Genomic DNA, 27,673 nt, shown 5'->3' with positions numbered 1-27,673 from the left:
TTGGCTTGATTGCAGCTAAAGCAGCAGATATGAAGCACAATATAAATCAACCTAAAGAAAGAAGGTCTGCAAAAATATCCATTTTGCAGCCCATTCAGTTGATTAATGCATCTTATTCTTAATTCAAAGTTGCTCTCATCAATCAATTCTTTTAAGAAAATGATGCTGCAATGGAAAATCTAGATTTTTGCAGCTCAGTATATATCATATGATTTAACAAATTTATATTTTTCTTGTAAACATATGGCTACTGGAATGTTACCAGCATTACTGATAAGGTATGATTGTGTGCATTAGATCAGATTTTGACAATTTATTATGGCCCTTAAACTATTACTACATAATCAAAAAAATTAAAGACATGTAAACAGATTTCTTTACATGGCATTAAAACTAAACCATTTCTCAGTGATAAAGATTGTGTTTAGCATGAGGCAACTTTTTTGAATGTTAAAAATGAATTCCATTATTAATCCAAATCCTCTTAGTTATTTAAAAATAGGATTTTTGAGACATTACTCTTAATTTTTTCAAGCAGACAGTCTTCCTTGAAGTTGTTCACAGAATAACACATACAACAACAGAAGACTTTTGAGCAAATTCAAAAAAAAATCCACACAAATAAATAATGTAGTAAGTCATAAGTATCATTTATTGCAAACAATAGGACAGGGAATGGTTGAAAGCATGAAAGTCAAAGCTAGGAATTTAAAAAGTTCTTACATTCTGCCTTAATGGCAGCACAGTTAATTGGAACAAATGGCCTCCTTGCTGCTTGTTTCAGTCGCAGAATATCTCTGCAGACATGCCTGGCAAGTTTTGTAAGATGTGTTGTCTGCAAGAAGAAAGATTGGCGGGTCTTCAAAGTAGACTTCGGACTATCGATGTGTATTGGCACACCAGGTTGGCCATGACGAAAGGCACCTCTTATGTGCGGCTCCTTTTCAAAATATGGAGAAAAAGAGAATATAGTTAGTCAGTAAATGCATTGCACATTGCAAAACAAAAAGCACTACCACAAACAGCATTTGTAAGTCAAATTTGGAAAGCCACATTCCTTAGCCTCTGAATACACACTAGGAGGAAAGAAAGATAAGCCAAACAAACACCATTTGGGAGGTGAAAGAGACATTGAACATCAGTTTCTCATTACCAACACACTCAAAACTTTTTTTATTATCGTGTTTGATTTTAATTTATTCTAGACTCAAGACTGATTAACCTGACTAGTTTGTACCATGGGATAAAGCTAAGACAATCCTACATTGTACACATGCAAAATAACATCAATGGCACTTTAGGAGAAGTATAAACTTGACCGTGCCATCTGTAACATTCCCAGCTATCTGAAGTGTTTACAACCATCTGAGTAAACACTACATTTTGAAGCTTAATGTTAACTTTACTCTGTCATACTTTGTGGGGGCTTTGCAGTCATTTTAAAACGTAAGATGACAAGATTATGCTGTAATGGGTTCTTGTGCCATCGTGATAGAAAGGTACAGTATCCTTTTCTCTATTAAGGAGGAAAAGATGAGAAAGAATATCGATCAAAATGCTAAAGTAGTTTTATACAGCCAGACTGGAGAGCCCAATCAGCATTAATTTGAAATCTTATTAAGGTCACGCATATATTAGGAACAACGGGAGGCAATGGAGTTTGCAGAGTATAAATAAAATATCTGCCACTGCCACAAATTAATGACAGAAATTACTTCTGGTAGAAAACAACATAAGCTGATCCATCAATCATACTTTGAACCACTACGTCTCAGCAGCTAATCACCAGTAGAAATAATTTGGAAAATTGAAATCTTTCTGCCCATTGTTACCGAATTATCGTGCGTGGGGGACATTTTCTCTGCCTCTGTTCGAGTAGGCATCTTCAGACCACCATATTTCTTCCAGTACGTCCAGCATGAAGCACAAAGTCTACATTGCATATTCGGAGGTCCCCATGAATACCACTGTTGAGATTGTGTGACTGAAAAAGAAGCGAAGAATGGAAAGTAAAAGTTACTTATTCCAATTATGAAAAAGGTTTGAATATTTCAGCCTATAAAAAGAATTACTACCTATTAAAACTGTGGAACGTTGTAAGAAATTGCAATCACAAGTATAGATCTCCAAGAAAATCCAAATTAGTTGTTAATTTTCTAATTTTCTGACTATTCCGACGTTTATGTGATTTGTTGAATTATTTTCCATCTGATTGCTAGAAGTCCAAAACCCAAAATAAATTGGAATTGCTCCAATGAAATCCAATGATTAGGAGTAAATTTGATGGTACAGTTTTCCTATGACCCCACACATTTTACACAGCTAATCCAGCCAGCCGACACATCTTTGAACACCAAGGGATAACTTACCACAGCCAATCCACCTAACCTGCATATCTTTGGACTGTGGGAGGAAACCGGAGCATCCAGAGGAAACCCATGCAGACACAGGGAGAATGTGCAAACTCCACACAGACAATCATTCAAGGCTGGAATCAAACCCGGGTGAGATCCTGGAAAATGTGGACTATATTTTGTATCTTGGGAGCTTTTTCTTGATGAAATTCATCATCTCCTCTAATCAGCCTTTGGTCAATGGAGGAAGAGAGTCTCTGAGAGCTCGGATCCCAAACCCGAGGTTAAGAACATAAGAACATAAGAAATAGGAGCAGGAGTAGGCCATCTAGCCCTTCGAGCCTGCCCCGCCATTCAATAAGATCATGGCTGATCTGTCGTGGCTCAGTTCCACCTTCCCGCCCTCTCCCCATAACCCTTAATCCCCTCTCTTATCAAAAACCCATCAACCCACATCTTAAAAATATTTAGCAAGGTAGCCTCCACCACTTCAACGGGCAGAGAATTCCAGAGATTCACCACCCTTTGAGTGAAGAAGTTCCTCCTCAACTCCGTTCTAAACTGCCCCCCCTTTATCTTGAGGCTGTGCCCCCTAGTCCTACTATCCTTTCTGAGCGGGAAGAGTCTCTCCACCTCTATCCTATCCATCCCATTCATCATCTTATACGTCTCAATGAGATCTCCCCTCATTCTTCTAAACTCTAACGAGTACAAGCCTAGTTTATTCAGCCTCTCCTCATAGCTCAACCCCCTCAACTCCAGCATCAGCCTAGTAAACCTCCTCTGCACTCCCTCCAAGGCCAAAATATCCTTGCGTAAGTACGGCGCCCAAAACTGCAGCAGTAATGGATACCCTCTAATACATGTCAGAAACTTGGACAGCCAATAGTTGGCACCTCAAAGCACTAGAGAAGCAACACCAGCTGTGCTTTCATTGTGGTGGCACAAAAGACGGTCCAACAGCAATATCCTGTCCAGGCCAACCTGTCCAGCAGCAAAGCACTAATCACTCAAAACCAGCTCCACTAGGTGGGATCTTTCCATTATATTCCTGACACCAGACATCCGAAGCAAGTGCTCGACCCAGAGATTGGGCATGGCAGGGGACATCCAAGAATGCAGCTGAAACTGTAAATGCCCTCAAATCATCCCCGAAAAGGTCAAACATACTACTGATTCATAGGACATACTGGCTTGTGAACATCCAAAATGGAGAAAGCATGTTTGGTAGGGCGCTGAGCACTTAGAGACACTTTGTTGGGAGTGTGCAGTGACAAAGTGGAGTCATCAGTGGGAGGGTACAAAGCTCAAAACAGCCCAATTACCCAACTCTTCTCACACCCCCTACTCCACATGTGGCAGAATCTGCAGATTGTGTACTGGACTTATCAGCCATCTCAGAGCCCATCAAACTGGAGGGTAAGCAAGTCATCCACGGTCCCAAGGGACTGCTCAAGAAGATAAGGTCAATTTAACTTCCACATTAATAATATCTTCAGTGTTGAGAGTAATTTATACATTGCAGTTTATTCTTTTAGTATTCTTGTTGGCAATTGGCTACATGATATATCTCTGTCCGCGTATGCATACAAGACGCTCACTATAACACAATATTTGAGATCTGGTCCAACACAAGGCCCAATTTTAGTGGTATTGATGACAACAGACATAATGAAATAAAAAGTGAAATGCAGCACTGAACAATATAGATTGGTTGCAGTCGGCAAGATTTGTGTCAGCTCAGATCACAGGCTTCCCGTGCTTAAGGTCGAAGTGCGGTTTCTGGATGTGTTCAGATTTTGGATTTACAGGTAAGGATATTTGACCTGTGGTCAGGTTTTCTTAACTTAAAGAAAGTGAGACTTTTTTTTAAACACTAAAATCTAACCCAGGTAAAGCTTGTGCAAACACATACATGCAGCACACAAATACAGGTGACAGAGTAGGAGGGCTTTGATTGTGTCACGTTAGAGTTCACATAAAACGTTCGTAGTTCATTGCAGGCTATCTTCTCCTGCAACAGATAGAATCAGCCAGTCTTGATGTTCCAATTTACAGATGTAGCCGATGTTTCCTTCTTCTCTGGCAATGATGCAGAAAATGGAAGTATTTCTTTAAAAGCTTTTTATTTACTCCAATTAATGAAGATACAATTAAATTTAGTAGGCAGTGCTCAGTCTTTAGATGCAGAGATTTTTGGGATTGGACAGAGAGAGGACATGTCCCCTTTTCTTCATGCTCTGCCACTAGTGAGAGCAAGGGGCTTTTCTTCATTCAACTGCTGATGTTCTGCCCCAAGCGCATGCTTCAAACACACACAAAAAGCTCTCTTCAATTTCTAAAAATAATTGCATTTTTTGATGATAACTTGATTAGCTCATCTGGAGAGCTATCTTAGGAAAGAATCAAGGTCTTTTGTTCATGTAATCAGGCTCTGAATAGTTCATTTTCCATTGTTGAGCACTGTGGATGCCTCCATAGATACCTTTGATAAGGCAGAAAGAGAATTGTTTACAAATCCCCAAAAAAGCCATTGTATGTACTGAAATTCATAGACTTGTTGTCTTTGATGTAGTGCCGCAGTTAGCTTTGGCCATCTTGCTGTAGATTTGAAATCACTTTAGTCAGTTTCAAACAAAATATGTCTTTAAAAAATTTCAATGTTTGACTTAAGCATGTCTTCCTCTGACATTGTAGAATTGTCATCTGAAGCTAAAGGCTGTGGGTTGTAGAGTCAGACAGAATCATAGAAACCAAAAATATTAATGGTCAATTAATCCCCTGGCAGGCAAAAATATCTGTCAATTTACAAAGAATATGTCTGGCTGCAGTATCCTCTTGTTTCAGGTCTTATTCTGAAATAATTTAGTTTTGACAGTACTCACTGTAACAACTCTCACAGGGCCGGCCTATGCCCGAGTTCTGGGGTGGATAAACCACTCCCCCAGTTGGACCATTCACCATAGCAGGCTTTCCATTAATGCTTGATATCTGATTGGGATTAGGTTTATTGCTATATTTAAAAAGTAGAAGTAGAAAAATGTTCAATCATTAGAGAGAAACAGTACACCAAAAACCAGAGTGATTAAAAATTACAAACTGAAACAAAGTCAGCAAAATACCATCTTTGGAGGTGCATGTAGTAACATCAGTTTTGATATGCCCAGCATTAAATTCCAGCAAATTGTCCCCTTCCTACAATAGCAACATCAGAGTGTTAAACAACCAACTTCCAGGTGCTCAATATCTTTGCAGCTCAGATTCACGTCACAATGAAATGATTGCTCAGCAAGTGGGTGAGCCAGATATATTGAGGTAACATGCTCAGCCCATCTAACGGAACAAATCATTTGCAGTTGCAAAAAGATCAGAAAGTTCTGTTATCCTCTGCAGTAGCTTGCACCCTGGCTGTATCTGAAAAAGTGTTTTAACAGATGATCCAGGCTGTGGAAAAGCCTTCACAGTTTGACCAAGCATTACAGCAGCTGAAAAAACAAAATGCTGGAAGTGCGCAGCAAATCTGGCAGCACCTGTGCAGAAAGCTAATGGGCCCAATTTTACCATCGTGTTGCACCCATTTTCGGGAGTGAAAACATGGTAAAGTCAGGCGTGAGGCGAGTAGTGCGATCCACGCCTGCCTCCACACTGGTTCCCCCTTTACCAAGGCCCGCACCCAAAACAGGCGCAACAGCTATTTAAGTGCATTTGCATGCATTTAAATTCACTTAACGGCTGCATACCCAACTTTGCCGGCCCTTCCCCTTTTACCACCGCATTCACACATCCAGAATCATTGCGAAACAGACATGCTCCATGTAAATCTGATTCAGATGCTCCAGTTAATGAGGAGGTAGGCACCTAGTGTCGGACGGCTCTCTGCTTGAGATCGGTGGGGGAGGAGGGGCCCCACTGTCATTCTGCTTGAGATCAGTGGCAGTGAAGGCAGGGGGTTCTGCCGTCACTCTGCTTGAGATCGGTGGGGGGGGGGGGGGGAGGCACAATCAGTCTGGGTGGCAGATAAGGGGGTCAGTAACGTTGTGGAGGTGGGGCAACATCTGAGAGGGCCAGGGGGAGGCATTATACAGCCCAGGAGGATGTGGCAGGGGAGCAGCACTCATCATTCTTTTTCTGCGCATGCACAGTTGGAGGTGCTGATCGGAGCTGCAGGACCTGGGGTGTATTAAGCTCTGCTCACAGGTTTGTGCATTATGATTTGTAATCGCTGATATTTTTGCAGGCAGAGTGCGTATCGGGACACCTGAGAATGGATTTAAAAATCAGATTTGAAACACTCCCCGTTCCAAGTTTGCCCAGCACTTGGAATCAAAATGGTAAAATAGGGCCCAGTATTTCATTTCAATCACCTTTTATCAGAACGTAAGGTCATCAACCTGAAACGCTGGTCAGAATGTCACCATTGTTCACACTGGTGGGACTTTCCCATTCCACTACAGTGAATGGAGGTTTGGCTGTGTGACAAATTTTTCAACCTCATTGCAGTAGGAGTGTTGCGTGAACAGCTGGTAAGATCACTGCCATTACCTCAGTTTATCACTGCCTGACTTGCTGAGTATTTCCAGCATTTTCAGGTTGGATTTCAGATTTCTGGCTGCACTCCCCCCTCTCCCCATCCTTGCTTACTTGGATTTGGTTTGATTTATTATTGTCACGTGTATTAACATACAGTGAAAAGTATTGTTTCTTGTGCTATTTAGACAAAACATACCATTCATAGAGAAAGAAATGAAAGCGCACAGAATGTAGTGTTACAGTCATAACTAGGGTATAGAAAAAGATCAACTTAATACGAGGTGGGTCCATTCAAAAGTCTGACAGCAACAGGGAAGAGGCTGTTCTTGTGTCAGTTGGGACATGATCTCAGACTTTTGTATCTTTTCCACCTTCTTCTATCGGGAAAAAGAGAATGTAAGGGGGCGCGGGATTCTTAACTATGCTGGCTGCTTTGCCGAGGCAGCAGGAAGTGTAAACAGAGTAGACTTTTGGTGTATGTGCCACAATGTTCCTTTGTCTCTAATGGATGCAGTGCCATCACCAGCCACTGATCCTGCAGGTAGGGAAGAGAAGCTGGCAGTGTCTGATTGGCTGGCAACTCTCAGCAGATAGCACCTTTGCTGTCGGGGGAGGCCTGATGGCAGCCACTTAATTGGCAGGGGTTCCCCTGCCTGTCCTCTGAACTGCGGGTGAGACCTCCATCTGCCCCACAAAATCCAGTCCAATGTGTTTGTGCTATTAAGTGCTCCAATTGAAGAATGAGGCACATATTGGACGATTATACCTATTTGTCAATGTATTGTATGAGTAGTCACAATTTATCAATATGAAATATTAGTTTGTTTTTTCAGTGTCAAATGCATTTAAAAATAATTTGTCAAATGTTGACATGCTACCAAGTTCAGCAAAGGGGAAAATTCAATTTGTGTTTGAAGTAAGCTATGATTTTAAATTACCTTTAATTGATGATATAATGCAACACATTTATTGCAGTACATATATATGTTGTATAAAAAACACATCTAAAATTAAAAGAATAATTTAATCTTGATTTGCAGTTATGATGTAGTGTACATGTTCATTTGTAACTAGCAGCAATTGCTTCTCCTCCCGCTTCTGTACTTCATTTCTGGAGGTCTCCCACCACTTCAAGGATCTATCCACGGACATCTCCTCATTCTCACTTGCATGCTGTCATTTGCCAATTCTTCCTCTCCAACAACTGTCTCAGACCCTCCACTATCTTGTCACACTGTTTGTCCAAGACACTGGATGACCCTCAATTTCCTCCAGTTAAATGTCAAAACCATGACCTTTATTCCAACACAAACTCTGTACTCTTCTTACTTTCCCAGTCACTGTATCAAGTTGAACAAGATTGTATATCAGTGTCCTCTTCAACCCAAAATGAACCTCCAACTGTATCCTCACCATCACAAAGACCATTACTGCCCTCTGCCATTTCCAAAATATTGCTCATCTCCACCCTGCCTTAGCCCATATGCTGTTGAAACCAAATCATTAACATGTTTGTCACGTCTTACCCATGCTCTCAATCGTTCCTCTCAAACCCTGCTGCCTACCAAATGACTGCACACCAAATCACTCATCAATCACCCAATCTTGCCAACTTATATTGACTTCCAGTTCCCCAATGCCTCTTATTAAGTTTCTCATTCTCATGTTTAAGTTCCATTATAGCATTACCCATCCGTGGGCTGGATTTTACCCAGTCAAAATAAAATAGGGCAGGTGCCCATCTTACCATTTTCTCACCTACCCCAGAACTCACCCCATAATATGAGGAGGTGGTGTGGGTGGGCGCTGAACTTGGCAACATGCTTATCATATTTAAATAAATAATCGGGGGTCAACTGAGTGTTACCTTAAGTATTGAACTGAAATAAAACAATATTAAGGTGATCCATCTATTATGTGCAGCAATCTCTTAAGAAACTAAATCATTTTGATACAATTAATTCCTATCAATTAAAGCTGGAGTTCCCAGTTACAAATACTGACAAGTTTTAAACATGAATTTGTAGTGACAAATTGACATGGTCACCTGTCTCATGGGTGGAACACCTATCTAGATGTCAGCATTCTCTAAAAATGATTCCAACATGTATTTTTTTTAAACTGTGAATACACCAACAGCTTTGTAGCCTAGGTTTGCAAAGAATATTATGTTTGGAGATTGATCATCATGAAATAGAAAGGTTGATAAGCATATGGCTCCGAGGTGGAGAGGACGTGGGTGATACCACAAACACTGAACAACCCAGCAAAGATACAATTCCCCATATTTAAGTCTTTAAGCCCATGACCAAGGTTCATCAATCTGAAATATTAAGGTGAATCCATGCCATGGGAATTGCATTTCAGAGTACAGAATAGATGATTTCAACCTTGATCAAAGCTCAATTATAAGCATGGTCTAGTAAGGCTCTGTGAGTAAAATGAAGGCTAGACACAGACACATTAGCAGACTGTTGTCTAGTACTTAATATCTACCAAGGGTTTTTAATATGATACAATATCTCTTATTAATTTAACCAAGACCTAAGAATGGGTTTAAAATTGGCAGTTTTTTTACCTAACTGATAACAGCAATCAAACTTTGAACAGAAAGTGACAACCTATTTTAATCAGCTGAAATCAGGAAATGTCCTGCTATTGGTTACACGAATGTAGGACTGACTTGCTATTTCAACTGAGCTAATGCTTTCAATGGAGAGCAGGGTTATTACCATCAACTAGAATTATGTTAAATCAACAGGGTGTACTGATTATGAAATAGCTCTCAAAAATGTCCTGTAATGACAGTCCTAATTTCTCATATATTTTAGGTTGGAGCAGGTTACAGCACCATGTGAAAAAAGGTCAACAGCCTGTCTGAAGCTCGATGACTCAAACAAGGACAAACTATCCAATTAGAAACTTACCCAGATTATAACAAAAATCAATCAATTGAAACTAGATATTGACAAGAATTTGCTGGGTGCCATCTTCGCTGCAGCAGTGAAAGGAGTGAGGTGACAATGGCAGCGTTTTAGAGGCAGGCTGGCTTGAGTTACATTCAGCACTCTTACGAACGGTGAGGGCTGCCCTAAAACAACAATACCAAGCAGAGGCTAAGAAAGTGGCAGATATAAATATCAAAGTCAGCAAGCCGAAACGTGACCTGAGCTGCTTCCATAGACACAAGCTTTGAGTATGAAAACTCTTTGACTCATCATCTTGAAAGTTGAAACTGCAAATCCATCTGAAGACTGTGTCTGCAAACTGATCAAATGCTAATTAAAAATATAGACCTTGCTTAAAAAAAATCTAATTTAGTCAGAACTCATTTCCTTGGAGCTGCAACATAGAAGTTAATTTATTTGCAAGAGTGCAGCATGTGAGACTGGAAGGATCTTATCAATGGGAAGGAGAAGGGAACTCCAGGTGAGGAGAGATCCAAAAATGGTTTTCCTGATCTCAGAAAGAAACATTTGAAATCTTCTTCCAACCCTGTGCAGCAAGATCTCAGTGGCAGGTCTCAGGCTATATGCAGCTCTCAGTTACAATTAGTTTGAGGTCCAAGTGCCATCAAACGCCAACTGATTGTGGGAGGTAGCCTCAATGCTGCTGAAAAGACAGATATTAAAAAGGCAGTGAGTGCAACATGCTCCAGGAATAAGGCACAATGTGCCTAATCACTTTCTTTGTGGCAGAGAGAGAGAGATGCTGGGGACAGGAAAGGGGGAGATTGTGAGGAGGTGGTGAGTGGAGATATTGGTGACAGGGAGTGGGAGAAGGGAAGGAGACACTGCAAAGGATGGGAGGGAAAATTCAGGACAGAAGACTGGGAGGAGGAGGAGACATTTCGTACCGGTGAGGAGGAGACTCTGAATGGGTGAGGTGAGAGTGGGGGGTGGGGGCAAAAGTCTCTGGTTGCAAGAAGGGTGAAGAAATTCTAAAGGATGGAAGAAACTCCATGCATGGGTGCAGGTGGGGTTGGAGTACTCAGGTTTCAGACCTGGGGTGGGTGAGGTGTAGGGCTTCCAATGATGGGAGTTGAGGATGCCAACCTCGGAAGCAATCCTACAGATTCCAAACAGACAGTTATCCGATGGATTTGGGACTTCTTGCCTCCCACTTGCTCCACAGAATAAAGGCCCACTCTGCTCAATCTCTCCCCATAAGCCAAACCTTTCAGGAATCAATCCAGTCTTGAAAGTGTAACTCAGGGATGGAATTCCCCCATCATGCACTCCAGGATGGACTGGTCATACTCGGTTTGGGGTCCACGGCAATAACAACATTTAGGCTTTGCTATTTGTAGGTGCTCGAGACTAACTGAATTACTCACCAATCAGCTATTTTCTGAACACTGAAATATTAACTTTTTTTGAAGTTCAAGCAGCAAAACAATAAAATCCTCAGTTGAAGCATTAAGTGGCACACTAGCAATTCCTGCCAAAGACATTTTTGTTGATCAAAGGCAAGTTTGCTTTAGTGACATGCTTGATATTAGTGTCGGCTGACTGCAGGTTTATAGCAGAATCCTGTCATTCAGAAAATTCAGAATCCTGTTACTCTAGTGCCAAAAGGAGTAACATAACTCCCAGAAATTCAGCACCTTCCTCCAGACCTGTGAGGTGGTACACTGAACAACACGGTCAGCAGATCCTTTGACTTCCCTTCCTGAAATCCTTCTCATGCACATGAGGTAGAGCTGGAGAGACATTTGACAACCTGGAGAAAAAGGAGCTTTGGAGGACTTTGTTGTCATAATCATCTTCTGCTGAGCAAGAACATTATGTTGAGGTTTCCCGCAAGGCTCCGGGATTTCAGACTGTATGGGCCATAAGTCGAAATTCAAGGTAAGGAGATGGCATGAAAATCAGTCACTAGGAAGGATTTCAGTACTTAGTGTACACATTGAAACAAATTGACGCCATCACTGAATCAGAACAAACCCCTCAAAGTCCAGTGTTCCTCAAACACTGAAGAGGATTCAAGTACACGTGCAAACAAGCATTCTTATAGCTCCAGGAATGAAACTTGAACAAGTTGCTTTGCCAAATTTTGGGTGGACTCTTAAAATATTTCTCACTGAAAACCTATTTGGTCAAACATAATCAGTTTACAACAATGACACTAGCATTTATATAGCACTCCTAATGCACTTCACAGGAATGAATGGCCAAAAGCTCAATCAAAGAGATAGATTTTAAAAAATATCTTAAAGCAAGAGAAGTAAAAAGCAGTGTGGTTTAGGGCTGAAAGCCTTGGGATCTGGTGGCACAGCTACCAGTGATTTTGTGCTTAAATTTGGCAATCTGAAACAACACAGAATTGGAGGGGCAACAATATCTTAGAATGTTGTAGTGCCACAAGACATAACAGAGATAGGAAGGGCAAGGCCCTTGATTTGAAAACAAGGTTGAGAATTTTAAAATTGAGGTGTTTAACACAAACATATCATACACTGACCAATAGCCAAGCCTATTGCAGAATGCAGCAAGCAAACTGAGCAAAATCAAGCCAACTACTAAATTCTTTACAAAAATGAACATGGACGGAAGAGGAAGTGAGATCATCCAAACAGGCTCATTTAGCTGGATTGTACTTTGCACTGCTGGCAGCTTTGAAAATAGAGGGGTTGAGGGTGTATGTAAAACCCAATGGGCAGCCAGACTACCTACCACTGACCAATCTTGCACCACCCGCAACACAGTTTTACCAAACTTCAAATGGCTTAATTGAGGCCCTTAAATTGGCAATTAAAGCTTAGTTAAGGACCTCATCCCACTACCGTCGGGATTTAACAGGCATTAAATCCTGCAGCAAACACCCAGCCCAACATCTTTCCCCTACGTGGGCTGGTGGTGGGGAAGGGGATCCCTCCTTAATGGGATTCCTTGACCCATCAATGTGCCCTCCCAAGGTGCAACACCCTCCCACAGGTTCTCCTCTCAACATGGTCTCTAAATTGCCAACACATCCCTCTTACCTACCCCAAACACTTACAATTTGCAGGTCAGCCATTCTTCCCCCAGGGGGAAGAGGCAGGGACAGTAAATTACAACCCACAAAGCTTGTAACTCAAAGAAAACTACCCCCAGACAATCTTCTGGTTCAAAGATGGTGGATTATTGTTCTTATTCATGTAGATCTATAAATGAAAAAGGCTATTTTGGCTCTCCATTAATCTTGTAACCAATATTTTAAACTTGGAACCTACAAAATATTTTCTCCATCGTGACATTTTAATAGTTAGAACTGCAAAATGGTTTACAGGCACTTACTATGTTGGGATGTACACCTGTTTCAGTTTGCTCTCTGCCTCAGCTGCCTTAAGACGCTTCTAAAAATAGAAAAAATACAATTATAGGACAAAATTATCTCATCATCATTACACGTTACCTAATTTTCAGCTGAATTACTTCATTTTTTACCACGCAGCCACACGGTTTACAACCTGCTTTACTTGGAATAACATTGAATTAACCATAGCTTGCTTTTGACTTCCTGTTTAAAAGGTCAGTCTTTGTCTCCTCAACAACCCAGAAACTTTTCTACAAAAGTTGACCCCGTTAAAAGTAACAGCAACAGTTTGCCAAGGCTCCTTCAACATAAACTTCCAAAAAAACCTCTGATCTCTACTACCCAGGAGAACCAAAGCAACAGGAACATGGGAACATCACCACCTGCACATTCCCCTACAAGTCACTCACCACCCTGACTGAATTATATGGCTGTTCTTGCACTATTCTGAAACTCCCTGCCTTAAGCGGACTGTGGGTGTGCTTACACTACACAGATTCCAACAGTCTAAAAAGGCAACTCACCGTCACCTTGTCAAGCATAATTAGAGATGGGAAATAAATGATAGCCCTGTCAGTGATGTCAAACCCATGGGTGAATAAAAAATGTGCTCCTGAGAGGCTATATCCTCATTCACCTATTATTTTAAAAGAAAAATTGTTTCAGTCAATACTGGGTTAACTGTCTGCACCGTTGCCTATTCTCTGGGCAGTCCCCTGAACAAAGAATATCTTGGACATTTCAGGTATAAAAACAATGGACTATTACCAGTTTGAAATTCTGACCATCACAAAAAAAGCCTTTGGCTGAGGTTTATAAAAGGCCAATTTCATAGAAGTGTGCACGCCTGCTCTGAGTGCATCGTAAGAAATTCAGAGTTGATTTTTCCCAATTATTTTCTGTCCATTAAAATGAGTGGGAGTGTGATTTTGTGATATTGGTCCTAAACGGTTTGCCTATTTCAGTGAACCCTGATACATATCAACAAGGTAGCTCTGCCACGATGAATGGAACTCATATGAGCCAGCATAATTAGAATTTTTTTTGTCTGGAAATAAAAAATATGATTTATTTAACTGAAGCTGTCTAAATAAACAGAACAGAGATGTCACCAACTCTACTATTTTCAACAGACCATTTCATAAATAAGAATCTCATAGGTGTATTAATTTTGCAAGGAAGAAATTGCTACAAATAATAATCTCAAAGTTCTGTCAGCTGGCATAAGCCAACTATGTCATTTTTTAAAGTATATTTTACATAAGAACATAAGAACATAAGAAATAGGAGCAGGAGTAGGCCATCTAGCCCTTCGAGCCTGCCCCGCCATTCAATAAGATCATGGCTGATCTGTCGTGGCTCAGATCCACATTCCTGCCCTCTCCCCATAACCCTTAATCCCCTCTCTTACGTTTAAAAATTGTTTACTCCTGGATATTTTCAATTTGCATTGAGCAATTTCATTCACTAAATATTATTTTTATCATGAACAATATGATTATCACACATTTCAAATGAAAAATTAGTAATTTTGTAAACTGTAAATAATTTAGTAAATATTCATAAATGCACGTAAATATTTATACCTGCTGTACATATCTATCTGTAGTTTTCCACATGTAATAGTACTCTATGATGCTGGTAAGTGATTTCCATGGTAACTATTAAAAATATACAGACAAACAACTGAGTTATAGATAAGGCAAAATTCATTCTTATCAAATGGCTTCAGAACATTTTAAAACGTGTCTTTTATGTCTTTTAAAACAAACTTTTCAAATGAAACATATACATTAGTTCATGCTTTTCACATTTAACTAATAAAATTTGTATACCGTAGGATTTCAGAAAGGAAAAAGTAAGTTGGATTCTAGACACTAACGGCCTGAAATATACTGCATGCCAGCATATGCAAAGACATAAGATATGGGATAACATACAAGTTATGATATAAAGACATAAAGTACTTAATCTTCTTCAGATAAATCATTGGAGAACATGTAATGAGGTCATTAGGACAACTACGAATGGACATAGTGAGAACAACTACATTAAGCTGGTCTGCTAAGGAGCTATGTTTGAAAAGCATTGAATGACCACGGATGTGAAGCTTCAGTGAAAGCAGGCAAAAGTGCAGAAGAAGTTATTCATGATTTGACAAAGTAATTCCTTTGCTGTGGGCAGGATATAAACTAAATTGTTGGATCTGGTGGGAGATAGTCATATCACTGTAATAAAATAATGCATTTGAAGATTTGAGATAAGGCAGCAGTAAGTGAGGATGGAAGGGTTCAAGGTGGGCATTTTGGAGAAGATGATGGGAACGGGTGTTTTGCAAGGGGTGCAGACAATACTAAGGAATAGAAATAAGAGGAATATCAGCAAGAAAGGAAGTTGGATGAAAAGTAGGGCAAAAGATCAGGAGATGGACTGCAAGATGAATTTGATAAAGCTAGAAGATTAAAAGTAAATGGAATAAAGATTAGATAGATAGACAATTTATAAGGAGGAAGGGGCATAGGATCAGAATGGAATAAGTAGAATGAAGGCACATGTGCTCTTTTATTTTGGGCATGAAATCCACTGGTTGCTTACATTTAGACAATGAAGAAAGGATGGAGGCAGATGATTGCCAGTAGGGCATTGTTTCCATTCTTCCATGGTAATTCTGGAATTATAGTCAGAATCTAGCCAGTGAGAAGGAATGAAGAAGAACCTTGACATTCAAATAAGACAGGATACCACAGTCATAAGCTTAGCACATTTGAATACACAATGGGCCCTATTTTACCATTGCATCATGCCCGTTTTTGGGACGAAAACATGGTAAAGTCGGGTGTGAGGCCATTAGTGCGATCTGCGCCCACGTCTGTGCAGATGGGCACTTTACCAACGCCTGGGAATGGCCGCGATCCGATTCATGACCAAAACTGGCGCAATGGTGATTTAAACGCACATGCATGCATTTAGATTGAATTAACGAATTGCCTGCCCAACTTTATTAGCATTTCCCCCTTTACTGCCGCGTTTGCCGATCTGGAATCGTGCCGAAATGAACATGCTGAATAGAAGTCTGAATTGGGTGCCCCAGCTGCTGAAGAGGCGAGTTCAGAGCTTCCAACGGCTCTCCGACTCAGGTTGGCTGTGTGTGTGTGTGTGTGTGTGTGTGTGTGTGTGTGTGTGTGTGTGTGTGTGTGCTTGCACGTGTTGGGGGGGGCGGGGCAATTGTTGGGTCCAATGCTCCTCTGGGGTGGGAAGGGAGCCAGATCATTCTCAGGGAGTTGGGGTGTGTATGAGGAGGAGGGAGGCAGCTAAGATGTATCACTGGTGGGGGGGTGGAGGCCCAATCACTCACTGGTGGGTGAGGGCAGATGGATCTTTGGGGGGGGGGGGGGGGGGAGGGGCAAGGGTTCACGATCGGTGTGGGTAGCGCAGTGGGGGTGGATAAAGGGTACAGCGATGTCTTGGGGCTATCGCTCACGCTTTTTGCTCCCGGGCCACTTTCTCCAATTTCTGCGGTCCACAAGCGATCGGACACAGGCGCACTTTTTCAAATTTTTTTCTAACTGCGCATGCACAGTTCAGAGTTCCAATCGTTTTGGGAGTGTTATGTCCCACCCACAACATGATTCAGACCCGCAATTCTTTTTTCCAGACTGAATGCATTTGGGGGTGCCTGAAGTCAGATCTGAATTGTGCCCAGATTTGGCACTTAGAACGAAAATGGTAAAATCAGGCCCAATGTGTGAATTTGAAACTACAAAGTTGCCACTGTACTGGTAGTGGGAGCACTCAAGCAGATTTTGCGAAATTGAGAGGATGGGACCTTAAACGTGGATGCCAGACAATTAGCAAAATGATCAGTGGTGTTAATTTCATGGGAGATAACACACCAAAGAAAAAGGGGCCCAAATGAGAGTAAGACAGTAGTTTTTCACAAGAGGAAGAAAAACAGAAATAGCTAAAAATTTCAAGAAGAGTATATAAGCAAATAAGAAAATCTTACAGCATTCCAATCAGTAACAAAAATCTCAAACCGATGTGTGATGAGAGCAAAGTAATGATCTCACAGTGGATGGGTACTACATCTTAGGAAAGATATATATGGCCATGGAGAGAGGGCAACATTTACCAAGGATTTAAATATGACAAACTACAGTATTTTAGAAGGTTAAGAGATGATTTTCAAGATACTAAGGGCAACAGATACAGTAGACAGAAACTATCTCTGGCTGGAGAGTCTGGTACTAGGCCAGCATAGCCTAACAATTAGAGCTCGACCTCTCAGGACTGAAATTAGGAAACACTTCTCCACAACAATAATAGAAGGGATGGTAGAAGTTTGGGGGTCTTGCTAGATCAATTACAAATTTTAAATTTGAGATTGATAAAATTTTTGCTATTCAAATTTAAGGAATTTGGTGTAAAATTGGGAATGTGGAGTTATGCCGCAGTTCCACTATGATCTCGCCGAATGGCAGAACAGGCTCAAAGGGTTGCATAGCTGACTCCTGTTTGTATGAATATGGTAGAGGAAGGAATATGGTGGCATGAGGTGAGCTTGAAATAAAGAGGGAAAGGAAATTAGTGAAATAACCAAAGGGTAAAAGTTAAGGCCGCATGAAATAACCAAAGATAAGGAGTTATTTCATGCAAAAACCAAGAAGGGGATTAAAGTGAGGAGCTATTTCTTTGGGCAGCGGGAAGTGTTTAGGTGGTTGACAGATGTGGAGAATTCTCAAGAAGAAAAAGACAGGATAGTAAAAGGCTGAATTTTCGCAATCCACCTGCCATGGGAATCGTAGTGGACGGATCAGGATCACACAAAGGTCAGTTGACCTCAGGTGGGATTTTCTTGGGGGAAGTGTGGTTGGAAAATCCTGCACAAAGTGTTCAACAGTAGAGGAAGATCTGGGGATGTAGGAATAGGAAACTTAAAATGTAGATCTTTGAATAATACTTCTTGCACAAACTAAATCTTGTTTGCAACTACTTTCTATTATCTTGTCATTCATTTATTCTTATTCACAGGAAAAGAATGCATTGACGTCTAAAGAGCAGACACCTTATCAGCATGTAGAATCCTTGCAGCTCAGAGATGAAGCCTTCATGTCATCATAACAAGCTGCCTGAGAACTTAACCTGCTTAAAGGAATCCCATTTCTACGGTGCCACCCAATCTTTCTCAATGAGGTCATGATTGGTAAACTTAAAGTTCTGATATGCTTACAAAGTCTTGCCGTATGTCATTAAAATCCTTGCCATACTTTTCCAATGCCTCTTCAAAAAGGCTAGCTTCAGATGCAGACCATTCTTCCATTTCATCTCTGCAGAGAACAGGACCACCCTGAGGTACCAAAATGCTGATTGCATTTGTCAAATCATAGTTGTGCTTGTGCAATGTGTCCATTGCATGGAACTAATGGAAGAAAACAAATGCAAAAGTAGATAAGGTAACTTGTGCAAAAGAAGGAAACTTATAATCTATTATAGGTGTATAATCATGATATATCAATATTAGAATTCTTTTGTAAAAATAAAAGATTGTTTAATTACTCTATCAAATTTCTCTTGGTATTGTTCACAGAGTGAGGTTATGACAAACAATCTAATTCCTAGCCAAGAAATTGTGTACTGAAGGGACTAAGGAATGAAGTACAAGATAGCTAGATGCAGAGTGTAGTGGCCAGAGATAGGGGACAGGAAGGAATGGGGGAGTGAAGCATGTGGGAGGAAAGCAATTAGGAAGAGCTCGGGATTGGAGCACAGCACAAGTGGCTGTTGAAGTGAGAGAGAGGTAAGCGTTTTAAAACCACGGGGCTACAACAGCACTAGTATCATAGCAAATTATGTTGGAAATTATGTTGAAGACAAATTTTGTTTTTGTAGATCTGAAGGCTACTTTTTTTTATTCAGAAAACTGACATTTACATCATCAGATATTTTCAAATAACTGTCAAAAAGATTGATCATTCACAGAGTAAACATGATTTCCTGTTTGTCAACCTGCCTCCCCATTTCTGTATTAGATTGCTAAAATAAAGCCTGAATCTACATTTGAGAATTGTAGTCTACCAGATTGATAAACATATTAATATTGGGGCAATTTAACAATAATGGCCCACCAGTGTGACCTTTGTACATAGTAACTGGTTAAACCTCACGGAATGTCATGAATTCAAACTTCAGACATCTGAAACAGATACAGGCTTCCAACAAGAAACATTCACAAAGACATCTGAAATACCATCATATAGACAATTTTAATTATTTCTTTGTGAAATATATAATTACCAGCTCTCTGTCTTTGGCACCCTATACTATTCCAAAGTATCTCAATGTAAGTTTCAAGTGTGGCACCTCACCTTTCCATAAGGTTCTTGCAGCCTTATGGCCTTAACATTGACTTCAACCCACACCTACAGTTTCCACTTTCTCTCTGAGAAAGTAGTTGGGATGTTTTATCAGAGATTCTCAGAAGGCCAAGGAAATTCAGCATGTCCACTATGACTCTCACCAATTTCCTAAAGATGACCTTAGAAAGCATCCTTTCTGGTTGTATCACAGCTTGATGTAGTTCCCTCTCTAACCAAGACTACAAGAAACTACAAAGGGTTGTGAACGTAGCTCAGTCCATCACACAAACCAACCTCCCATCCGCTGTCTCTGTCTACACTTCCCACTGCCTCGGGAAAGCAGCCAGCACAACCAAAGACCCCACACAGCTCGCACATTCTCTCTTCCATCTTCTTTCAAAGGGAAAAAGATACATAGGTCTGAAAACACATACCAACTGACTCAAGAACAGCTTCTTTCCTGCTGCCACCAAACTTGTGAATGGTCCTATCACACATTAAACTGGTCTTTCTCTTTACCCTATTGCTAACTGCAACACTATATATTCTGCACCCTATCCTTTCTTTCTCCCCGATGTACTCTATGAATGGTGTGTTTGTCTGTGTAGCGTGCAAGAAACAATACTTTTCATCATATCCCAATACACATGACAATAATAAATCAATTCAATTCAACATGAGGAAGGAAACAATTGGAACTTTAAATTTGGGAAGGCACGGTGGCACAGTAGTTAGCACTGTTGCCTCACAGTGCCAGTGACTCAGGTTTGATTCCCGGCTTGGGTCACTGTCTGAGTGGAGTTTGCCTATTCTCCCCATATCTGCATGGGTTTCCTCTGACTGCTTCGGTTTCCTCCCACAGTCCGAAGATGTGCAGCTTAGGTGGTTTGGCCATGCTAAGTTACCCTTAGTGTCTGGGGCACTAGCTAGGTAAATGCATGGGGTTATGAGGATAGGGTCTGGGTAGGATTGTGGTCAGTGCAGACATGATGGGCCGAATGGCCTCCTTCTGCACTGTAGGATTCTATGAACTTGAGGTTGAAATGCCAAGTCAGAACACTACTCACTGAGTGGTCTGAACTGTGGTGTCAACCTGTTTCACTTCCACTAGACTCATACAAACTAAAGCAGCAGGAGTAGACCACTCGTGCCCTCATGTCTGCTCTGCCATTCAATAAGATCATGATTGTCTGACTGTAATTTCAACTTCATATTCCAAGGCCATCGGAGTCTGTTCCCTCCTGTCAGTTTTTCCACAATTCCTTTTCTATCTATTCTCCTTCAGTTACTCACACACACTGTGCCTGGATTTTGTGCATGCACTTTACATCTTTAATTTATTTCATTATATCTCTCTTTGTCTTCTGCTAACATCATCACTTCCAGCATTTAACCATCTCTAGTTTCTCCCACAGGCAGATCATTCTATTTTCTTGTGAGTGTTTTTTTCCCTTTATCCCCCTTGAGTCGTTCCTTTATTAAAATGCTGTTATTTTATAACATCTTCCAATCCTGAAAAGGGACCTTTGACCTGAAACATCAACTGAACAATGTCTGTTCACAGATGCTCTGTAACCTGTTGCGTATTCCCAGCTTACATTTTTGTTTTCTGAAAACTCGATGGGTACATCAAAACACTAAACAAGGCAAAGTTTAAACTGACATTTTCTCACAGAAAATCAGTTAGTTTGACACATAGAAAATAAGAGCAGAAGTAGGCCATTTGGTTCATTCAATGTGAATATGGCTGATCCTCTATCTCAACACCATACTTCCCATTCTCTCATCAAACCCTTTAGTGTTTAGTGTGTAGAAATCTATTTCTTTTTTAAACACCCACAGCATTATGTATTAGAGAACTCCACAGCTTTACCACCCTGAGGTAATCCCGATCCCTTGTTCTTGATGAGACCCCTCCCGCCACCCCCCACTCCTTGCATCCAGTCTGTGCAATCCTGTCAGAATTTTATATATTTCAATAAGATCCCTTTTCATTCTTCTAAACTCCAGTAAACACAGGTTCAGTAGACCAATTTCTCCTCTTATGACGATTCTGCCATCCCTGGAATAAGTCTGGTGAACTTTTGCTGCACTCAATTTTTTCCTTCGGTAATGAGGTCAAAACGTACACATAGAACATAGAACATAGAACATAGAACATTACAGCGCGGAACAGGCCCTTCGGCCCACAATGTTGCGCCGACCAGTCTTATTTTTAAAAAAAAACATTGACCCACTAATCTAAACCACTCCTTTTTCGTCCATAAACCTATCCACCAATCTCTTAAACGCCCCCAAACTAGGCGCATTTACAACTGCAGCAGGCAGGGCATTCCAGTCCCTCACCACCCTCTGGGTAAAGAACCTGCCCCTGACATCCGTCCTATAACTACCCCCCCTTAATTTAAAGCCATGCCCCCTCGTGCTAGATTTCTCCATCCGAGGAAACAGGCTATCACCATCCACCCTATCTGAACCTCTAATCATCTTATATGTTTCTATAAGATCCCCTCTTAGCCGCCTTCTTTCCAGTGAAAACAACCCCAAATCCCTCAGTCTCTCCTCATAGGACCTCCCCTCCATACCAGGCAACATCCTGGTAAACCTCCTCTGCACCCTCTCCAAAGCCTCCACATCCTTCCTGTAATGTGGGGACCAGAACTGCACACAGTACTCCAAGTGCGGCCGCACCAGAGTTGTGTACAGTTGCAACATGACGCTGCGACTCCTAAATTCAATCCCCCTACCAATAAACGCCAAGACACCGTATGCCTTCTTAACAACCTTATCTACTTGATTCCCAACTTTCAGGGATCTATGTACACATACACCTAGATCCCTCTGCTCCTCCACTCTATTCAAAGTCCTCCCGTTAGCCCTATACTCAACACATCTGTTATTCCTACCGAAATGGATTACCTCACACTTCTCCGCATTAAACTCCATCCGCCACCTCGCGGCCCAGCTCTGCAACCTGTCCAAGTCACCCTGCAAACCTCGACACCCTTCCTCACAATCTACCACACCTCCGACTTTGGTGTCATCAGCAAACTTACTAATCCACCCAACTATACCCTCATCCAGATCATTAATAAAGATTACGAACAGCAGTGGCCCCAAAACAGATCCCTGAGGCACACCACTCGTAACCGAACTCCATGATGAATAATTACCATCAACCACCACCCTCTGTCTCCTATCTGCTAACCAATTCCTGATCCAAGTACCTAAATTACCACCAATCCCATACATCTGCATTTTCTGCAGAAGCATACCATGGTGAACCTTATCAAACGCCTTACTAAAATCCATATATACCACATCTACTGCCTTACCCCTATCCACCTCTTTGGTCACCTTCTCAAAGAACTCAATAAGGTTAGTAAGGCACGACCTTCCCGCTACAAAACCATGCTGACTATCTCTAATCAATTCATTACTCTCCAAATAACTATAAATCCTATCCCTAATAATTCTTTCTAAAACCTTGCCCACTACAGAAGTAAGACTCACTGGTCTATAATTCCCAGGGAAGTCTCTGCTCCCCTTCTTAAACAATGGGACAACATTCGCTGTCCTCCAATCATCCGGTACTATACCAGAGACCAACGACGACCTGAAGATCAGAGCCAGTGGCTCTGCAATCACCTCTCTTGCCTCCCATAGAATCCTAGGGTAAATCCCGTCAGGACCAGGGGACTTATCTATTTTCAACCCTTCTAGAATATCCAACACATCCTCTGTATCAACTACAATACTTTCTATTTTACACCCCTTCACCCCAGTGACCTCCTCAGCTACATTCATATCGTCCTGTGTGAACACCGAAGAGAAATAATGGTTCAATGCCTCTCCAATCTCTTCCGGTTCCACACACAACTTCCCCCTACTGTCTGTAACTGGCCCTAATCTTGCCCTGACCAACCTTCTATTCTTGACATACCTATAGAACGCCTTAGGATTCTCCTTAATCCTATCAGCCAAAGTCATCTCATGCCCTCTTCTAGCCCTTCTTAACTCCCTCTTCAACTCCCTCCTAGCCAATCTAAAGCTTTCTACTGCACTACCCGAGCCCTCAAGCCTCATCCGAACATAAGCCTCCTTCTTCTTCCTAACCAACAAATCAACTTTTTTCGTGCACCACGGTTCCCTAGCCCTACCAATTCCTCCTTGCCTGACAGGGACATACCTATCACAGACCCACAGTAGCTGCTCCTTGAACAAACTCCACATTTCAGACGTTCCTAGTCCCTGTAATCTCCTAGTCCAACCAATGCTTCCTAATTCTCTCCTAATGGCCTCATAGTTACCCTTCCCCCAGCTAAAACTACTGACCCGAGGTTCATGCCTATCCCTTTCCATCACTAAGGTGAACGTAACCGAATTGTGGTCACTATCACCAAAAAGCACACCAACTTCCAAGTCTAGCACCTGGTCTGGCTCATTTCCCAGCACCAAGTCCAATATAGCCTCACCTCTAGTTGGCCTATCTACATATTGAGTTAAAAAACCTTCCTGCACACTTTGAACAAAAACTGACCCCTCTAACGAGCTAGAGCTATAGCTATTCCAATCAATGTTAGTAAAGTTAAAATCCCCCATAACAATTACCCTATTACTTTCACTCCTAACCAGGATCGTCTCTGCAATCCTTTCCTCAACCTCTCTAGAACTTTTTGGAGGTCTATAAAAGACTCCCAACAGGGTGACCTCTCCTCTCCTATTTCTAATTTCTGCCCATACTACCTCAACAGACAAATCCTCATTAAACTTCCTCTCTGACACTATGATATAGTCCTTGACCAATAATGCTACTCCACCCCCCCTTCTACCTCCTTCTCTACTCCGACTAAAGCACTTGTACCCTGGCACCTGCAACATCCATTCCTGACCCTGCTCTATCCACGTCTCTGAAATGGCCACAACATCAAAGTCCCAGGTACTGGTCCACGCTGCAAGTTCATCCACCTTATTGCGAATACTCCTCGTGTTAAAGTATATACATTTCAAACCTCGCTCCGCCCCACCCTCACAATGCCGTGCAATGCCATCCTCTTCTATGCCCCCCTCACTTTCACCCCCTCTACCCAGGATCCCACCCCCCCTCTGAATCAGTTTAAACCACTCCGCATAGCCTTCACAAATTTACCCCCCAGGATATTTGTTCCCCTCTGGTTCAGATGTATACCATCACTCTTATAGAGATCCCATCTTCCCCAGAATGAGCCCCAATTGCTCAAGTAATTAAACCCCTCCCTCCTGCACCATCCCCTCAGCCACAAGTTCAAACTTTCCCTCTCCCTATTCCTCTCTAAACTATCCCGTGGCACAGGCAAGAGTCCAGAGATAACCACTCTGTTTGACTTGGCCTTTAGTTTCCATCCCAACTCCATGAAACTCTGCTTAATATCCCCTTCCCTTAGCCTCCCTATGTCATGTGTCCCCACATGAATTATAACTTGGGGTTGATCACCCTCTCCCCTAAGAGTCTTGAATATCCTCTCTGACACATCCCGGACCCCAGCCCCTGGTAGGCAACACACCAGCCCTGAATCCCTACCCTTACTACCAACTCTCCTATCCGTCCCTTTAACTGTAGAGTCCCCAATCACGAGGCCCAATCTCTTGCATCCCCTAGACACCTGAGCTTTTACACAGATGTGGTCTCACCCAAGGTCCTGTCCAGCTGCAATAAGACATTGTTGTTCCACTACTTCAATCCTCTTGCAATGAATGCCAACATACTACTTGCCTTTCTAACTGCTTGCTGCATCAGCATGCTTGCTTTCAATGACTGGTGTACGGGGAAACCCAGATCCCTTTTACGTCAATGTTTCCCAACATATCATATTTAAATAATAGTTTGTCATACTGCTTTTCCCACTGAGGTCAATAACTTCACATTTATCCATGTTATACTGCAACTGCCATGGATTTGCTTTGTCACCCAATTTGTCTAAATCACACCTAATTTTATGTCATCAACAGATTTGGAAATCAGTGATAATATTGGGAATAGAAGTGTCCCAAGCACTGATCTCACTAGTCGCTGTATTCCTCTCTGAAAAAGACCCATTTATTCCTACCCTGTTTTTTGTCTGCTAACCAATTCTCAATCCATGCCATTACATTACTCCCTGTCTCATGTGCTTTAATTTTGCATGCTAACCTGTTATATGTGACTTTACCAAAAACTTTTTTGAAAATCCAATGCACCACATCCAATGGTTCTCCCTCATCTATTCTGTCAGTTATGTCCTCAAAAAACTTCAGTAGTTTTGTCAACAGTGATTTCCTTTTCATAAACCCATGTTGACATTGTCCAACCTGTTGCTATTTTCTAAGTCATCACATCTTTATAAAAACTTGAGTACTTTCCCTAATACTGATGTTGAACTAACCAGTCAGTAATTCCCTGTTTTCTCCCTTCCTCCTTCTTTAAATAATGGGATTACATTTGCCACTTTTCATTCTCCTGGGAAAATTCTAGAATCTACAGAATTTTAGAAGATGACAACCAATGCATCCTCTATTTCCATGGCCACCTCCATTAGTGCCCTGGGATGTAAATTATCAGGTCCTGGGAATTTATTAGCTTTCAGTCCCATTAATTTTTCTAGAACTCAGTTTTTTACCAATACTAATTTCCTTCAATTCCTTCTCACGAGACCCTTGCTTCCCTAGCATTTCTGGGAGTTATCTGTGTCATCTGTGAAGACAGAACTCAAGTAGTAAGCCTCAGGCTTGCTACATTTTGTGGCAACATTATATGACTCCATCTTGGATCTAACGGTTGGGCCAATTTGTTTGATGTGTTTTTGTGCCAGAGAGGAACGTATAAATGTTACAACGCATACATTCATTTCTTAAATATTTGCAATTGCCTATTCACCATCATGCCTTTCAATGAAGTTACCTAACCTTTCACAACCAACTAACCTCTCATACTGCTGTGGTTTCCTTTGCAAATAAAGCACAGTATGCAGATTAAAGTCAGCATTTTGCACGTGTTCTTTTAGTTCAATGTTAGCTGGAACAAGTGAAATCATCAGAAATCACACACTGAATGCCACATACATACCACCAACTCTACAATTAAATATATACATTAAGTTGACCGTTGAAAATTCTATTAACAGTTTCTTCCCCAAGCTAATCATTTTGACAGCATATTTGAGATTAATTCACTTCTATGTTTTAAAGACAACACAATCCCTTAACAAAAGGTATGAAGGAGACCAGAAATTAGTTTCTATTTGAAGAAATCGATTTGTTCTTTTTTCCTCTTCTACATCAGTTACAGAAAGCCATGAGAGAAGTAAGTGTCGCACCCTTTCAAAGTGCAAGGTGGTACCGAATTCATCATTAACATAAAGAAATATATTTTTAGTTTAGCTCAATGTGACAGTAACTGATGTCTTTCAGTTGAATAAAACATTACCTTTGGGAGTTATTTTGATTAATATTATAGGTAGGTTGTGCAGAACTTTAATGTGTATATGACAACACTTAGAATGATAAAACTTTCCAACAGAATTTGATATACACAATGCAAAAGGCTTGAATTTTAAAAAGTCTTGTATTTAAATAGTGACCTCCACAACCTTAAAACAAATTAATTAATTTTGAAGTTGTCAGTCACCATTATAATTTAGGAAACATGGCAGCAAGAACCCGCAAATTACAATGTGATCATGAACAAATAATTTGTTTTAATCATTTTGGTTGGAGGATAAAAATTAGCTACAACAAAACTGCCATGTGATCTTTTACAATCACCCAAGGGAGCAGTAAGGGCCTCAGATTGACATAAATCCGAAAGTTAGCACACCGCTAACAGTGGGGCACTGAAGTGGCAACATGCATCTTGAATTTAAGTCTGTGAAATGGGGCTTGAACCCTCAACCTTCAGAATCAGATGCGAATGTGCCAAACTGGAGCCCATTTGCATCTCATTCAAGGAGAGTTAAAGTTGAGACAGCAAAGTTTTCACCATAACCATCAGTTGCTTATAATTTGCATTATTTTGACATTTGGCACAGTGTCAGATGTCCTTGCCCAAGCCAAGGGCCTCAGTGAAATTCAAATGCTGCTATTGGTAATTTAGTTAAGACCTGACATGATTTTAATACCATG

The 27,673-nt window shown here is 41.2% G+C and overlaps 1 protein-coding gene across 5 annotated transcripts in view; it reads right to left on the bottom strand.

The window, feature by feature from the left end:
• Positions 1-626: 626 nt before the first annotated feature.
• LOC145351017 (metastasis-associated protein MTA3-like) overlaps positions 627-27,673 on the bottom strand; it is a 175,490-nt gene continuing 148,443 nt past the window's right edge. For all 5 annotated transcript variants that reach the window (XM_080200607.1, XM_080200608.1, XM_080200610.1 and 2 more), the window contains 6 exons: positions 18,412-18,600; positions 14,768-14,842; positions 13,163-13,221; positions 5,240-5,367; positions 1,833-1,984; positions 627-940 (listed from right to left, as the gene is read on the bottom strand). In XM_080200607.1, coding sequence (XP_080056733.1) covers positions 701-940; positions 1,833-1,984; positions 5,240-5,367; positions 13,163-13,221; positions 14,768-14,842; positions 18,412-18,600 — 843 coding nt within the window. In that variant the 3' untranslated portion in view covers positions 627-700. The remainder of the gene's footprint in view (positions 941-1,832; positions 1,985-5,239; positions 5,368-13,162; positions 13,222-14,767; positions 14,843-18,411; positions 18,601-27,673) is intronic.

The sequence above is a fragment of the Carcharhinus amblyrhynchos genome, chromosome 12 (assembly GCF_965287045.1).
Source record: "Carcharhinus amblyrhynchos chromosome 12, sCarAmb.v2.hapA, whole genome shotgun sequence".
Taxonomy (NCBI): domain Eukaryota; kingdom Metazoa; phylum Chordata; class Chondrichthyes; order Carcharhiniformes; family Carcharhinidae; genus Carcharhinus; species Carcharhinus amblyrhynchos.
Note: the sequence above shows the minus strand (reverse complement) of the source record. Positions and strands in the feature narration are given on the sequence as shown.